Below are 17,638 nucleotides of genomic sequence, written 5' to 3' on the forward strand. Positions count from 1 at the left end.
CCCCCAACACACACGCACGCACGCACGCACGCACGTGGGTTTTTGAGGAGAGGCAGGGGACAGGAGAGACGGTGGCTGTCTTGGTCTCTGGCGTGACCCAGCTGTGGCCCCCTAAGTCCCCGGCTGCGTGTGTGGGCATGTGCGGGCACGTGAGCCGGCCGGGTGGGCTCTTCCAGCACGGGGGGGCCCCTGGTGCAGCAGCAGCTCCATCTTCTGGTGGAGACGGAGGGGGGGCTCAGATAACCGTGCTCAGATGCGGTTGGCAGGCAAGGGGGGCCTTCCCCGCAGCAGCCCCTGTCACTCTTCCTGCAAGCCGCGAACGAGGCTCCAGCTCTGGTGCTGAGTGTGCCGATACCATTTCTGTGGGTGCCCTGGGGTGGGGGGAGGAGGCTCACCCGCAAGTCAGATCCTTTGCTAGGCAGGGGGGTGTCAGCTACAGAAGCTGGAGGCACACACACTCGGGGGTCGGGACTCCTGAGAACGCACCCAGAGGAGACACGGCACGTGTCCCTCACAGACAAGGGTCTCTGTCGGTCTCGGCAAAAGCCGGAAACAACCCAGATGTCCACCACCAGGAGGATGGAAAAATCAATTGTGTATTCGCGCTGTGGAATACGACCCGGCAATGATAAAGCACCAGTCACCAATGTGTGTGGCACTGACAGGTGATACCCAATCTCTTCAGCATTGTACTAAGTGGAGAAAAAAAATGCAGACGGTAAAGACCACATGTACTATGGTTCTGTTCATATTAGGTAAAAAGCGAGATGGGGAAAAGCGACCCAATGTTTTAGAGATATATTCATAAGCGCTAAGAACATGAAGAAAAACAGGGGTTGGTTACCATAAAAGTCAGGACAGTGACAGCAGAGGCTAGGGGACATGATCGGGATGGTTTCTGGGTATTGCTGGAGACCCCTCCTCCTTCCTCTCCAGCCATGAGCTGGTATCAAACCGAGACCCACAATCTAGACATATGATGACACTGCATCCTGTTCCTGAGTCTAGAACTGTCTAACTAGGTCTGCACTGTCTAACATGGTAGCTGATCCTTGGTCTAGGACATTCTACATCTGTGCTATCCCAAACAGCGGCTGACTCCTAGTCTAGGACATTCTAGGTCTGCACTGGCCAACATGGTAGCTGCCTCCTAGTCCAGAACATTCTAGGTCTGAACTCACCAATATAGTAGGTGACTCCCAGTCTAGAACATTCTATATCTGCTAACACAGTAGCTGACCCCTGATCTAGAACATTCTAGATTTGAGTTGTCCAATGTGGTGGCCACTAGCCACATGTGGCGGTTTAAGTTTAAATTTAAATGTATTAAGATCAAGTAACATTAGAAATTGTTCCTGAGAGGCGCCTGGGTGGCTCAGTCGATTAAGTGTCTGCCCTCAGCTCAGGTCATGATCCTGGGGTCCTGGGATCGAGCCCCATGTCTGGCTCTCTGCTTAGCAGGGAGTCTGCTTTTCCCTCTGCCCCTCCCCCCCGCTCATGCTCTCTCTCTCTCTCTCTCTCTCTCTCTCTCAAATAAATAAATAAAATCTTTTTTTTTTTTTTAAAGAAACTGTTCCAGGGTGCCTGGGTGGCTCAGCTGGTTAAGCGTCTGCCTTCGGCTCAGGTCATGATCCCAGGGTCCTGGGATCAAGTCCCGCATGCCTGCTTCTCCCTCTGCCCCCCCCCTCATGAATAAATAAATTTAAAAAAGTTAAAAAAAAAAGAAACTGTTCCCAAGTCACACTTGCCACATTTCAAAGACTCAACAGCCACACAAAGCCAGTGGCCACCAAATTGGACAGCAGAGACAGAACATTTCCATCACTGTGGAAAATTCTATTGGACAGCAATGGTCTAGAATGGGGATCTGCCAACTCCATTCTGGGCCTCTGTCTGTTTTTGTAAAGTTTTATTGACACACAACCACACCCATCCATTTATGTATTGTCTGTGGTTTCTTTTATGTGATGTGACAGAGGCCCTATGGCCCATGAGGCCAAAAATATTTACTCTCTGATCCTTTACAGAAGAATTTTACTGAATCTTGACCTAGAATATTTCCAAAGGCTACTGTCCAATATGGTAGCCACCAGCCACATGTGGCCATTGAGCCCTTGAAACATGGCTTGTGTGACCAAGGAATAGAGTTTTAAATTTTGTTTATTTATAATTAATGTAAATATAAACTTAAATCTAAAAACTGATTCCTGACTCCATTCTTAGAAAACCTTTTAAGTATGTTTAGAGCAAGCGGGGTATGTGAACCTCCTTTTCCGACCATCAGTTTTATAGAATGCATACAGCAAAGGCAGATCGAGCATTTCTGATAACAACTGATTGTCCAACTTCAGACGGACTGAAAAGCAGGACACACACTGGGTGTTGGACGCCTACGAGGGAAAAGGGAACGTGAGCTCTTACTAACTATGCTGACTGCCTGCTGAAATGATAATATTTTGGAGAGGTATTGGGTTAAAATGAAATCTAGTATGAAAATTAATTTCGCCTGTTTCTTTTTAATTTTTAAATGTTGCTCCAGAAAAATGTGAATGCAATTTGTGGACTGCATTATATTTCTATTAGCACTGTCCTAGAACATTCACCAGCTCCTTATTCTCCTGATCACTGGATGACAGTTGTCTCTCCCAGTCATGACAATCGCAAATGTCCCCAGACATCACCCAGGGACCCATGGGGGCAGAATCACCCCCAGGGTTGAGACCCCCTTCTGACCTGATGTAACTCCTCCATGAGACAATGGAGGCTCTCGTGTGTTCCTGCACTCAAAAATGCGCCTGGCACGTTCCTACCTCCCAGTCTCGGCACACTCGGTCCCCACGCCACCCCCACCTCCATCTGCCACAGTCTTCCCCATCTCTCAAGACGCAGCTCAAACGCTCCCTCCTCCAAGAAGGCGCCTTGTTTGCCTGCCACCAAGTCATTGGCGGTGGGGCAGCCCCCTGCTTCCCCTCTGACCCCCCACCCCCGAGATGCCGCCCCCAGCTGCCTTATATCCGCTGTTCATTTAGTGCTCGCCCCATTACAGTGGGTTGAATAGGGACTCCCCTAAAACACGTCCAAGTCCTAAGCCCCTGAAACCTGTGAGCCCCTGAACCTTATTTGCAACAGGTGTCCTTACAGATGTCAGTAAGTCATGGATCTCGAGATGGGGTCATCCTGGATTTCGGGTGAGCCCTAAGTCCAATGACAGGTGTCCTTATAGGAGAAAGGCAGAGGGAGAGGGGAGATGTGTAGGCACGGAGGACGGCCATGTGGTGACAGAGTCAGGGATCGGGCTGATGCGTCAATGAGCCAGAGAACATCAAGGATTATGGGCGTCACCTGAAGCTGGAGAGACATGGAGCAGGTTCCCCCCAAAACCTCTGGAGGGAGCACAGCCCTGCTGATGCCTTGATTTCAGACTTTGGCCCCGAGAACTGAGAGAGGGCAAGTCTCTGTCGCTTTAAGCCCCCTAGTGCACGGTGCTTGGTTGCAGTGACCCCAGATCACTCACTGGCTCCCCCATTCACTCCTGCCCGGAAACCCTTCCTCCTAAAGCATCTCAAACCCCTGACTTCTACCTCCACCATCCCTGCCCGAGTCGCTTCCTGACCAACTACAGCTCCCTGCTGCCCCTCTGGCCCCCTCCCCGCTCAGAGAGGCGTCCCCAAGCACCCTGTCTGAACAGAACCTGCATTCGGAGTCTGAAAATCACTCTGAAAGACCCCCCGCTTCTCAGCTCCATGTTGCGCTCACCACCAGAAGCCCTCCCATTGGGTCCCACTTGGGTCACAGATCGGGTGCTCAGTACGCATCTGACATGTCTGCTGAATGAACCAATGTGTGCTGAGCACGCAGCCCAGGGTCTGCCCTGGAGGGGCCCCTAATCCCGGCTGCTGATGGAGCCCAGAGCCCAGCTTTGGCCCCCAACACAGAGGGAGCTGGGCCTCAGGTGGTGGAGAGGGAGGCTGGCTTTGACTCCATCAGGAAAATGGGAGCAGAAGAAAGCTAAGAAGAACTTAGCTGGGGACACCACTAGAAATGTTAGCAGATCTCCAAGAGGGTACGGATTTCTCTGGACAGAAGGGTCAGAGCTTCCAGCCCGAATCTGATCACACACACACACACACACACACAGAGGTCCACTGGACATGGAGGGACTGGGTGCCCGCAAAGTGTCTGCCGTCAAATCCCCGTTCTGCTGTTTGCTGGCCGCCCGACCTTGGACACATCCACTAGAACACTGCTTTGTTCCTCTCGGTGCCCAATGCCCCCAGGCTCCTGGTGCCCGGAGCTGGGCAGACAGCGTGTCGCTCTGAGACCCAGGGGCACTGAGCTTCCTCCTTGCATCCTGGGGGGAGCTGGCCGCCGTGCCGCGAGGCTGCTCAAGTGCTATCAAGGTCTCACTCCCCCCTGGAGAGGAAGTGAGACCTCCCGTCCGTGGCCGCTCCAGGGGCCAGCACGGAGGCCAGTCCCACAGCCACACTCAAACGCCAGCTGACAGCTCGACTGCGACGTCAGGAGAGACTCTGAGCCAGGACCATGCGGCAAACTCATTCCCTAATTCCTGACCCAGGGCCCCTGAGATAACTCATGCTGGTGGCTTGAAGCCACCAGGTTGTGGAATAATCGTTAGGCAGCAGGAGATAACTAATATGGTCCACAGAACCCCACTGTTCCCCCCACCCCCCGGTGCTAACCTGTACGGATGGACCTGCCCTCCAGTTCCGGCTCAGTTTGGGGAGGTGCCGGCAGAGCATCCGAGGGAGGGACAACTATGAATTCTCTTCTCAGATGTCACCTCCTCAGTGAAGCCTTCCATGACCACCTTCGCTACGGTTTCCTCCCCTCACTCCCCCCTGTTATACTCTTCTGGTGCTGAAGATCAGAGAGGTTAAGTCACTGGCTCACAGACACAGCAAAGACTGCTTGGAGCTAAGCAAGGAGTGCCGCCACAGCTCTCTAGCGCTCTTGTCTCTACTTCACCCCCCCTCAGGGAGGGACACCTTATTCTTCACTATGAGGTTGAGGCCAACCCCAGGACCATTTTTGGTGCTGTTCGGCGTCAAGTCAACCCCTGCCATGATCTCATGTTCCCAGCAGGTGCACCCCGATTATCCAGCCAGCCATGCTGTGCCCATATTCTCAGCACTTGTGGCCACAGATGCCACCCAAGTCGCCCCCAAATGCCTTTGAGGCTGAAGAGTGCCTGAGAAACGCAGAGGGAAGCGTGGACACCCCCAGAGGTCATGGGGTGCCATGGATCTCACTGTGGTTCCTTCGATTTCCACCCAGAGGCACTGCCTGGGGACCGGGCTCAGTTAGCTCAGGGGGACCACCCTCCCTTCACTGGGGACAGGGACCTCCTGCCCACCCCAAGAAGGCAGGGCTGACAAGGGAGAGCCAGCAGGGACAGAGCCTGGGCCAGCCCTGTATGACTTGCCCAGTCCCCTCCCTGCCCTCCCCTCCTCCCTCTCTCCCTCTTGCCCACTCTGTTCCAGCCACACAAGCCTCCTTGCTGTCCCTCCAACACGCTAGGCACAGTCCTGCCCCAGGATCTTTGCACGGGCTATTCCATTTGCCTGCTAATGCTTCCTCATCCTTCAGGTCTCAGCACGACACTAACATGCTGGGCCAGGTGCCCTTGTGCAGTATGCGACCTACACAACCACACACAACCACTCTGATGGGAAGTATGGAGCATGACATGCGGTAGGCACTCAATAAATGCTCTCTTTGGTGATCATTTCTGTCTGTCGGCACCTTATACCTCTTTCTGAGTCCAGAGGCATGTGGGCTTCACAGCTGATCCTAGGAAGGGCCTTAGGCTTCCCCAGGCTGAGAGCAGCCCCCCTCCCCAGAAAGCACCTCGGACTCACCCCGGGCAAGGTCTTCTGTTCGTGCAGGGCAGTCTGAGCTTTGATGGCAGAGTCCCTGGCACAATAGGTGAGAAAGGCACAGCCTGGAAAGGAAAGAATTGGGGGTGTTAACAGAAAGGAATGCGGAGACCCATGTTCACGGTCACATTGATCCCAACAGCCAGAAGGTGGAAGCAACCCAAATGTCCATCAGTGGATGAAGGATAAACACAACTTGTCGTTCCATCCACGCGCTGGAACCTGATCCAGCCTCAGAAAGGAAGGGACCCTGACACCTGCCACAACGTGGAGGGACCCCGAGGACACTGTGCTCAGTGAGAGGAGCCAGACCCAGAAGGACACATCCCACAGGACCCCAGTCCCAGGAGGTCCCCAGAGGAGTCCTATCCACAGAGACAGAGGAGAGGTTGTGAGCTGGGGCTGGGGCAGGGGGTGGGGAGTCTGTGCTTCGTGGGGACAGAGTCTCCGTATGGAGAGATGGAAAATTCTGGAGACGGCGGGTGGGGGGTGGTGATTGCACGACAGTGTGAGCGTGCTTCATGCTGCCGAGCTGCGGGGCGCCTGGGTGGCTCAGTCAGCTAAGCGTCTTCCTTTGGCTCAGGTCATGATCTCAGGGTCCTGGGATCGAGCCCACTGCATCAGGCTCCCTGCTCAGTGGGGAGTCTGCTTCTCCCTCTCCCTCTGCCTCTCCACCCCCGCCCCCGCTCGTGCTCTCTTTCCCTCTCAAATAAATAAAATCTTTTTTTAAAAATGCTTTGAGCTGTGCACTTAGAGATGGTTTAGACGGTAAATTTAATGTTATGTGTATTTTACCACAATAAAATAATGGAAAAGGAGGAAAAATTGTTTAAGATGGTAGATTTTATCTTCTTTTTTACTATAAGTTAAACAGAGGAGCCAACTTTTTTGGGGGGCAGGGGCCAACAGCAGTGGTTCAGCTGCCCCCCACCCCAAAAGGTGAGCTAGGGAAGGGGAGAAAGGAGCCCCAGCTGTTAAGTAAATCCGTGGCTGACGCTAGATAAAGCGATACTGAGAAGGCTAGGTGAGGTGCGGTGGGGGGGGTGGGACAGCTGCTGCCTCGGGGCGGGGGTGCAGCAGCAGCCCCCAAAGACGCAGAAGGCTCCCCGGGACGGGGCGAGGAGCACCATGGCTCTGCATGGACCTGCTTCGTGGCCTCGCATGGGGCGCCTCTGCCTCCGTGGACGGGGCGCCACCTCTCTCTGGGTCTCAGTTGTCCCCATCAGAGAGGATGGTCCCAGTGTAGAAGGGGGGGGAGGGACAAGGGGCGGGGGAGGAGCTAGAGGGGGCGTGGCGCAGTGGCCAAGGGCAGAGCCAATCAGGAGAGGAAGGGGCGGGCCAGCCCTGAAGTGGTCCAGAGCCAGGGTGTGATTGACTGGACGTCGTCTGGGGAGGGGGGGGGGGCGGGGGCGGGGTGCAAAGCGTGAGAACTGCAGAGACAAGAGACACTGAGAGAGACAGAAGCAAGGAGAGAGAAGCCCCCAGAGAAAGGCTGATGAGATCAAAGGTATTTGAAAGATGTTTGCCTGAGGCCGGGTGTGGGATGCAGGCAGGTGTCAGGTCCCCTTCGACGGACCCAGGGGACCGGGCCTCAGCCCTGGGCTTTGCCTCTAACCTCTGTGGACCTCATTTTCACTGCGTGTGAAATGAGACCATCGTTGGCCGCTCTGATGCTGTTGGACCCTGTGTCCACCACCCCCATCTCCCTCCCTCTGCCTCCCCCTCCCCCGCAGGACCCCCTGCGCAGAAGCCCTGGGAACAGCTTCGTGGTGCCCATTTTTGCTCCAGGCAGGAGCTAATTAAAGCCGTATCCTTCCTTCTGGGATGAGCTCACCAAGCCCCCACTCCCACAGGCGGGGCCGGTTGATGGGGAGGGGTCTGCCTCAGGCCTGACAGGCTCCCTTGGAACCCTGGGGAGAAAGGCACCAGGCAGAGCTGAGGATGGTTTCTAGCATTTAAAAAACATTTGTTGTGAGAATGTAAAATGGTGCAGCCCCTGTGGGAAACAGTTTGGCGGCTCCTCAAAAAAGTTAAACATAGAATTACCATATGATCCAGCAATTCCACTTCTGGGTCTATACCCAAAAGAATTGAAAACAGGGACTCGAACAGATATTTCAAACAGATATTACACATATTCACAGCAGCATTATTCACAACGGCCAAAAGGTAGAACAACCCAAGTGTCCACCAACAGACGCATGGATAAACAAAATGTGGTCCATTCATACACTGGAATATTATTCTGCCTTAAAAAGTGGGGAATTCTGACCCATGTTACAACGTGGATGAACCTTGAGGATGTTATGCTCAGTGTAATAAGCCAGACATAAAAGGACACATCCCTCAGGACCCCACTCCCAGGAGGTCCCCAGAGGAGTCCCGTCCACAGAGACAGAGAGGAGAGGGTGGGAGCCGGGGCTGGGGCAGGGGGTGGGGAGTCCGTGCTTCATGGGGACCGAGTCTCCGTGTGGGGAGATGGAAAGTTCTGGAGACGGAGGGTGAGGGTTGTTTCACAACAATGTGATTGTGCTTAATGCCATTGAGGTGTGCACTTAAAAATAGTTAAGATGGGGGGGCGCCTGGGTGGCTCAGTCAGTTAAACGTCCGACTTGTCTTGGCTCTGGTCATGATCTCAGGGTCGTGAGATGGAGTCCCGTATAGGGCTCGGCGCTCAGCTGGGGGGTCTGTTTGAGATTCTCCCTCTCCCTCTGCCCCTCCCCCACCACTCTCTCTCTCTCTATCTCTATCTCTAAAAATAAACATATCTTTAAAAAATGGTTAAGATGGGGCGCCTGGGTGGCTCAGTCGTTAAGCGTCTGCCTTCGGCTCAGGTCATGATCCCAGGGTCCTGGGATCGAGCCCCGCATCGGGCTCCCTGCTCAGCTGGAAGCCTGCTTCTCCCTCTCCCACTCCCGCTGCTTGTGTTCCCTCTCTCGCTGTCTCTCTCTCTGTCAAATAAATAAATAAAATCTTTAAAAAAATAAAAAAATGGTTAAGATGGTGAATTTAATGTTACGTGTATTTTACCAAAATAAAAAATTGTCATTGGGATATATTAAAAACATACCCCCCCGGGGCGCCTGGGTGGCTCAGTTGGTTAAGCGACTGCCTTCGGCTCAGGTCATGATCCTGGAGTCCCGGGATCGAGTCCCACATCGGACTCCCTGCTCGGCGGGGAGTCTGCTTCTCCCTCTGCCCCTCCCCCCTCTCATGCTCACTCTCTCTCTCTCAAATAAATAAATAAACCTTTAAAAAAATAAAAAATTAAAAAAGTTAAAAAAAACATACCCCCCCAAGAAAAGTGCAGAACATGAAAGTATACAATGTAGCAAATAATTATAAAATCATGTAACCATTTCCCAGGTCAGGGAATAGAACATGGCAGTCACCGGAAACCCCAGTGCCTCCCATCCCATGACAAGCCCTCCATCCGCCGGAGGTGACTGCTATCCTGGCTTTTGTGATAACCACGTCATTGTTTTTCATTATGGCTTCCCGCCCCGTGTGTGTCACTAATCAATGTAGCTGAGTACTTCCTGCTTTTGAACTTATATAAACGGAATCATAGCATATGTATACTTTGTGTCTAGATTCTGTTACTCAACAACAGATGGTTGTGAGTATCAGGAGTTAATTCCTTTTCATAGTTGTGTAATATTTTCTCCTGTGAATATACTGCAAGGTGGCTATCCATTCTCTTGTGAGTGGGCATCTGGGTTGTCCACTGTTAGAGACGATCATGAATAACGCTGCCATGGAACATTCTTATATAGGTGCTTTGATGCACAAAGGCATATCCAGGAATGGGATTGCAGGTTATAAGGTTGGTTTATGTTTAGCTTTAACGGATTCCTTCAGTTTTCCAAAATGGGTTGTACCAAAGAATTCTCCAACCAACGGGTCTGACAATATTAATGCTTCATTTTCACCAACCCTTGGTTTTACCAGCCTTTTAAATGTAGTCATTATGGTAGGCGTATCACTGCATTTCATTGAGATTGTAACATACATTGCTATAGTTATTAATAAAGCCAGGCACCGTGTTGCTTTGTAGGAGTTCTTTATGTGCTGTGTAAATAAAGAATACTTTGGATTCTTTTGTGGTTACATCTGATGCACACATCTTCCCCCAACCCATGGCTGGTCTTTCTACTCTTTTTTTGGTGTTTCTATTTTCTGAATTTAATCCCCCAAGGTCTTCAGGGAAAGGAGAGGCACTAAGACAACTAGCCTAGGGCCTGAGAGAAATTAGGCACAACCAGCAAGAAATTGCACTGCAAGAAGATGTGAAATAGAAGCAAAACCCTTCCCCCTTGGGCGCATTCCTGCCCGTGAGGCCTCATTTGCAGAACATGGAGTGTGCTGGTCCTGGGAGGCTAGGCTAGGACCCCTGAGCGACTTTCTAGGCCATCAGCCTCTGGGTCCGGAAGGTTTTCAGCCAGAGGGACAGAAAGACCAAATTGCATGCCACTGTCCCCGGTGCTGAAATGCTTGCCTGTTCTCTTGACCCCTTAGTTTCTCTTTTCTAATGGGGAGAAATGTGTGATGTTTACCCGTTTCTGGGTAAACACAGCCTCGATGTTCAGTTAGTTCAGTTCCTGTTAGGGTTTAATTGGATCCCCCCTCCCCAAAATTCATATGTTGCTGTCCTAACCCCTCAGGACCTCAGAATGGGACCTTACTTGGAAAATGAGCCATTGCATATGTAATGAGTTAAGGTGAGGTCATCCTGGAGGAGGGTTAGCCCCAGTGCCATAGGACTAGTGTCCTTACAAAAGGAGGAAATTTGGGCACAGAGACACACACTCAGGGAGAAGGCCATGTGATTATGAAGGCAGAAATCTGGGGGATGTATCGACAAGCCCAGGGACTTCCAACAAACCACCAGAAGCTGGGAGAGACCTGAACCAGATTCTCCCTCCATTTTGAAGGAACCAATTCAACCCACACCTTAATCTCAGACTTCTGGCTCCCCGGACAGTGAGCAAACATGCTTCTGTTTTTGAAGACCCCTGGTTTGTGGTACATTTTTTCCGCAGCCCTAGCATCCTAATACAGTCCCCAATCAGCACAGACTTTCAGCGGTATTAATAAAGTTCACTGGCTTCTAATACTAACAAACTTGTACTCAGTATGGACTCACTCAATCCCTATAACAACCCCACAGAGTAGCTGCTAGTATTGTCTTCATTTTACAGATGAGTGTCCAGGGCAGAGAGTAGGGAAGGGACTTGCCCAGGGCCTCACAGGTGGTAAGTGTGTGCTCATCCTGGCTCCATGGACAGTTTGCCTGGAGCTTGCATCTTTTTAAAAATTTCCCCAGGGCCTAGGGTGAGGATCACAGGCCCCTGATTCACCCTTTCCTGAAAGGAGCTTTAAAATCGTGTCAGGATCAAATGCTGGTTCAAATGCATGGACCTCATTTTAATTGTTCGAGGTCTGTTTGCTGTAGCCTAGTCCCACAGAGGCCTTTTGAGGGAAGTCACAACCCAACCAAAGCCTACATCGGGTGAAACTCTCATCTCAATTTCAGCCCTGGCCACCCCTACCCCACACATCAGCCTCACCAATGACAAGGGGGCCAAGTCTGGTGTCCAGCAGCCCCTTCCCATGCTGGCCAACCCCTGGGGTTCTTCCCAGAGTGCTCAGCGCTTGACCATCCCTTCAAACCCACACCCATTTTCAAAGCCTGGACCAGGACGGATCTGGGGTGGGGTGCTGTTAATGCCCACGGATCTCTCTAGGCCCAAAGACAGAGCAGGGACCAAAATGGGGGAATCACTGGGGAACAAGAGTATGTATATATGAAAGTTTCCTAATAACTAGATCCGTGTCATCACAGCTCCCTTGGGAGGGAGGGAGCTCCCCATCTCTGGAGGTAAGCAGCAGTGACTCCCCAGAGAGGAAACTTCTTTGCCAGAGAATCCTCAGAGTCCCTCCTCATGCTAAGATCCTCTGCTCTCTGGTCTGAGATCTGAGCTTTTGGGATTTCATGACTCAAAGTTGTAATGATGATGATAATAATAGTCAGTGTCTGCTGAGCACCAGGCATCCTTACAGGGGCACGTCACTGGTATCAACCCTTTGAGTCCTCAGACTAGCCCAAGAGAATTGCATGATTGTATTTATTATTATTGTTATTATTAAAGACGTATTTATTTAGAGAGAGCGAGCACAGGGCAGGGGGGGGTGCAGAGGGAGTGAGAATCTCAAGCAGACTCCTTGCTGAGCATGGAGCCCGACGTGGGGCTCGATCCCACGACCCTGAGATCATGACCTGAGCCGAAACCAAGAGTCGGACGCTCAACTGACTGAGCCACCCAGGCGCCCTGGTATTTTATTTATTATTATTTGCATTTTGCAGGTAGGGAAACTGAGACAGCAGCCACACAGGTAACATAGTGATGGAACTCCAGAGGACTAACTCCAGTCTGTGCCTCCTTGACCTCAATATTCTCCCTTATAAAGATAGTGGTAGTTACGACAACAGCTCCATCACGGAGCACTTGGACAGGGTGGCCATTATCTTGGGGGCTTGGTTCCACCCCCCTCGCCCCCTCTCCTCCCCGCAGGAATCCTGTAAGGTGGGTCTTATGCAGACTATGCAGGGAGGTTTGCCTAAGATGCACAGCAGGAAAGGGTAGAGCCAGAGTTTGAACCCAGGGGCATCTGACGTCATGGGTTTCACTGCCATCCACTGTGCTTAGAGGCTTTGATCTCCAGGGTGTGGCTGTGGAGTGGCAGGGGCTCCCAATTCTGCCATCTTCCCTGAAATTCACTCAAAACCTTTGATGTTTTAAGGCAAAGGTGGCCTTAAAAGCATCTATGAAAAGACAATTATGCGCCACCTTCCATCTAGTGTAGACACCGATTGATGTGCAGATCAATGGAATCATTAGGGGGTGACCTAGCAATACAGGCCTCCCAAACATGGGCTCTGGGGCAACCCCACAGAGCCTTCAGTGGTGGGAAGAATTGTGCCCAACTTACAGATGAGAAGACTGAGGTTCACAGTGACCCAGGTCACCTGGAGCCCATATCTGCATGACCCCATTGCCCAGGGCTCTTCCCCCAGCCCACAAGGACACTCCTCTATCCAGCCCGGGAGATTCTGTCTCTGAGGAGGGGGGCAAAGTTGACCATGGTCCCTCCGCAGCAACCAGTCTCTGTTCACCCTGGGCTCCAGGGAAAATGCCCTGACTAATGGGCGATCCTGAGGCTCGCAGGCTGGGAAAAGGCGCAAAAGACACACCCCCACGTGTGGTCAGCCTGGGGCAGAGGGTGGGACAGAGGGCTAGGGGAAGCCCAGAGGACAAAGGGTGGCTCTGTCGGGCGCTGAGGGTGTAGGGAGCAGGCTGGGGAGTTTGGCAGGTGTCAAGCGATGTTGTTGGGGGGCGGGGAGCATAAACACTTTGCTCAGCAGGTGAAGACAATGAGCTGAGTCGAAGGCAGTGGGGAGCCACAGAAGATGTGTGGGCAGGGGAGGGCACAGAGGTGTGTGCTGGGAAGATCTTCTGGGGCCAGCATGGAGGAGGGACCGAAGTACAGAACAGAAGGCTAAGGTCAGGAAGGCGAGGACTGAGCTGGGGCCATGGGGGCAAAGAGGAGAGACGGATGAGACCTTCAGAAGGGGTCTCTGGGGGGCAAGGGGCTGGGGGTAGAGGCGGGGCGGAAGCCCAGGGCCACCCCTGGGAGGGTGTAGTGGACTGTATGGTGGCCCTCCTGAAAAGATATGTGTACATCCCAGACCCTATGCGTGGGAACTTATTTGGAAAAAGGGACTGTAATTAAGATGTAATTAAGGATGGGGGCGCCTGGGTGGCTCAGTCGTTACGCGTCTGCCTTCGGCTCAGGTCTGGTCCCAGGGTCCTGGGATCGAGTCCCGCATCGGGCTCCCTGCTCCGCGGGAAGCCTGCTTCTCCCTCTCCCACTCCCCCTGCTTGTGTTCCCTCTCGCGCTGTGTCTCTCTGTCAAATAAATAAAATCTTAAAAAAAAAAAAAGATGTAATTAACGATCTTGAGATGAGATCCACCCTGGATAACGAGGTGGACTCCAGATCCATTGACAAATGTCCTTGTAAGAGACGAGAGGGGACACAGAGAGAGGAGAGACCACGTGAAGACGGAAGCACAGATGGAGGGATGCAGCCACAAGCCAAGGGGAGCCTGGAGCCCCTGGAAGCTGAAAGAGGCAGGAAGATCTGTCCCCTGGAGCCTCCCGAGGGAATGCAGGCTCTTGATCTTGGACTCCTGTTCTCAAGGACCGGGGAGAAGTCTGCCCTTTTAAGCTAAGTTTGTGGTCATTCGTGACCTACGTCCCAACAGACTCACTGCTCACTGGATGGAGATCCAGTAGGAAGAGCAGTTTGGAAGAAAGATGCAGAATCTGGTTTGGGTCCTCAGACCCATCTGGGGACTTGGGAGACATCAGGGGAAGGACCACCCCCCAGGACTGACTAAAAATCCCCCAAATGTCCCAGCAAGGAAGTACCAACTGAGGACAGAGCCAAGCCCTGGGTCAGACGCCATGGCCTCAGCTGGAACCCTCCTTCTAAACTGGCAGATATTTGCATCCTGTGTTACAGATGCGTGAACCCAGCCTCAGAGAGGCTTAGCAGCTTTCCTAAGGTCACACAGCAAGTCACAAACAAGGCCTGGAACTGAACCCAACCTGGGGGTGGGCACAGGGCTTCTGAGTTTCAGAAAATCCCAGAGTGTGGGGGACTACTTGAGTGGCCTAAATAAAAATAGTTTTTAAAGTTGTTTTTTCCTTCTTAGTATTCATGGTCATTATTTTCATGCCTAAGTGTGGGATTTCTGTCACTTCCGGGGAACTGGGCAGGTCTGGGAACTGGCCATGTCTCCCCGCACCCCACGCTCGGCCTCTCACCCACCACCCTGGAGCTCGCCGCGCCTTGGTCCACACACGCCCGCCCTCATCTGTGTCGCCCATCCTTTCTCCTCCACCCCACGACCCGGCCTGTGTCCCTTCCCGAGGAGGGGGGTCAGGCACCCCTGTGGCTCTCCCTGAGCCCGTGCGGCACTCTAACTGCCCATCAGGAGTTACTGTCCCACTGGACTCGGAGGCCCTGAGGGTGAGAACCAGGTGTGCTGGCCACTGCACCTGTCCCCAGGGCCCAGCACTGGGCCCAGCACTCTGTGTGCTCAGCAAGAATTTGGCCACAGCTCACAGCCTCCATACTGGTAGAGTGCCCATCCATGCCCTCCTGGACATGCGGTCCCCTCTGCCCTGGTCTCCCCACACTGCTGCCTCCCTCACCCCTACAACCGGCCCCCAGGGGCCACCAGAGGGCGCCTGTGAGCACCTCGTCTGCCCACAGCCCTCCAAGGCTTCCTCCTCCCTGGGGTACAAGCCTAATCCTCCCCACACGGTTCCTAAGGCCCCCACAACCTGCCCTGTTCCCTCCCTGTCCTCCCCTCCTCCCTCTCTCCCCCAGCCCACTCTGCCCCAGCCACACATGCCTCCTCTGTTCCTCCAAATGCCAGGCCCTCCTGCCCCAGGACCTTTGCACAGGCTCTTCCAGAATTTGCTTCTCCAGATCTCTGCACAGTTCACTCCCTTCCTTCAGGTCTTGGCTCAAATGTCACCTCCTTAGTGGAGCCTCCTTTGAGCACACTGTTTAAAGTTACGGCCCTCAATCACCCCCTCACCCGGCTCTATTTTTCCTCTGCCCCCATCACCATTTCTATGATGCATACAGGTTTCCCTCACTATCCAAAAGCAGAGTGTTCCTGTGAAACCTCCTGTCAGCCTAAATGGCATACAGCAAGGAAGCAACCACCTTAATTTATATGGAAAACTTTTTGAACATTCCCACACTCAAAAAATAACCTCCCTTAGGCTTTTCGGATACTTTAGGACACATCTTGCTAATGGATGCACAGAATGAACCAAGGTAAAGCACAGATGCTCACACGGTTCAGAGCCCTGGCGGGGGGGAGCATTGCCTCTGTAAGAGCTCACTGCAAAACCAGCGCTGAATGCCCGTTTTGCTTTCTGCTTTTATTCATAAAAGCAAATATCCCCTTCGGATTTCTTCCAGTTGCCAAAAAGAGGTATTCACGTAGGCCTTTCGTGGAAGTGAAGTAGGGTAATACAAACTTTCCAAAAGCAGGGGGTGCCCACATTATATTTATTTCTGTTCCCCACGCCCACTGGAATGTCCCCTCCACAAGGACAGAGGTTTTTACATTTGATTTGGGGGGGTACCCAGATAGTGCCTGGCACACAGTAGGTGCTCAGTGGATAGTCATTGCCTGAATGCTTGTGTTTTCAAGCTGACCTGCTAATATCAAGGTGACCTCTTTGAGGGCAACGGCATTTGATCCATTTTCATTCCTCCCCTGTCCTACCCTGCGTGGCATGGAGTTATTCAGTATTTCCCGAGCACCTATTATGCACCAGCTGTACAATGGAAACAGACGCAGGAAAGACCCTTTGTTCATTGCTGATCACTAACATCTCCCACTTCCTTCGCCAGCAAGGACCGACCACAACAGGTCGTGTGAACCCTCCTCTCAAATCCCGTGGGCCCCCAACCCCCTGCACTCCAGGTGCCCCATGTTCTTGGTCTTTAACCTTGGCTCTGTGATCTAGCCCGGCCCACTGCCCCTCTCTGCTGTGTGATCTTGGGTCACTTAACCTCTCTGAGCCTCCACTAAGGATTACAGAAGATAGTCCCATGTGCTGTGGGGCCACCCTCCACCAGCCCTCTGCCCCCGGACACCCTCTCTGTTCCCCTCCATCCTTTCAGCCCCAGGCTGTCCCTACCTACTAACAACAGTGGGGTTGACAGGCTCTCTCCTATATTCATCACGCCTCCCCTCACTTACAAAGTCATTGGCTCCTGTGCAGGAGGGCAGGGCTTCATGCCCAAGGCTCACGCTCCTGGACCCCTCCATCCAGTGCACCATCTCTGGGGTGGCCTCCTCCCTCCCCGGCTGAGCTCCTCCTCTGCCCCAGACTTACTCATCAGGGCTCCTCAGGCCTCGTCTGGACACGTACCCCCAATCTCCTGCCCACAGCCATCTTGACTCTTCCCACAGACTGTCACCACTGCTGGTCCCTCCATCCGTACACCCACCCACATGTCCATCCATCTGTAATCCCTTCATTTACCCATTCTTCCACTTATCCACCCATCTGTCCGTCCATTCTTCCTTCCATCCATCCATCCATCCATCCATCCCTCCCTCCCTCCCTCCATCCATCCATCCATCCATCCACCTGTCCATCCAACTGTCCATCCACCCATCTGCTGTGTTCCAAGCACTATTCTAGGCCCTGGGGACACAGCCATAAATACAAAAGGCAAAAGACTTCGTCCTGATGGGGTTTCCTAATGGGGGAAGGAGAGAAAAGCGAAATAACATAAAAAGCAAAATCTATGATCTATGGTATGTCAGAAGTCTTCATTTTCACAGGGGGAAAAAAAGAAAGCAGGGAAGAAGGGTTTGGAGTGCTGGAGGGTGGCTGTGATTATAAGTCACGTCTGCGGGGAGGCAGCATCGAGAAGGTGAAGGTTGAAAGGTATGAGGAAGGAGGATGCGAGTGTCTGGGGGACAAGGAGGCTTCACCAAGGAGGTGACATCTGAGCCAAGACCTGGAGGAAGTGAGAGAGTGAAGCCTGCAGAGATTTGGGGGAACAGCATCCCAGGTAGCAGGGATAGCTCATGCAAAGGCCCTGGGGCAGGACTGACCTGGTGTGTTGGACAAA

The 17,638-nt window shown here is 52.8% G+C and overlaps 1 protein-coding gene across 4 annotated transcripts in view; it reads right to left on the reverse strand.

Moving 5' to 3' along the window:
- The window catches only part of CELF5 (CUGBP Elav-like family member 5), a 49,892-nt gene that overhangs the window by 22,694 nt on the left and 9,560 nt on the right, over positions 1-17,638 (reverse strand). For all 4 annotated transcript variants that reach the window (XM_073887219.1, XM_073887218.1, XM_025861303.2 and 1 more), the window contains exon 2: positions 5,880-5,962. In XM_073887219.1, the coding sequence (XP_073743320.1) occupies positions 5,880-5,962 (83 nt within the window). The remainder of the gene's footprint in view (positions 1-5,879; positions 5,963-17,638) is intronic.

This window comes from Callorhinus ursinus, unplaced genomic scaffold (genome assembly GCF_003265705.2).
Source record: "Callorhinus ursinus isolate GAN/ISIS: 27379988/994484 unplaced genomic scaffold, GSC_fseal_2.0 scaffold77, whole genome shotgun sequence".
Lineage (NCBI taxonomy): Eukaryota > Metazoa > Chordata > Mammalia > Carnivora > Otariidae > Callorhinus > Callorhinus ursinus.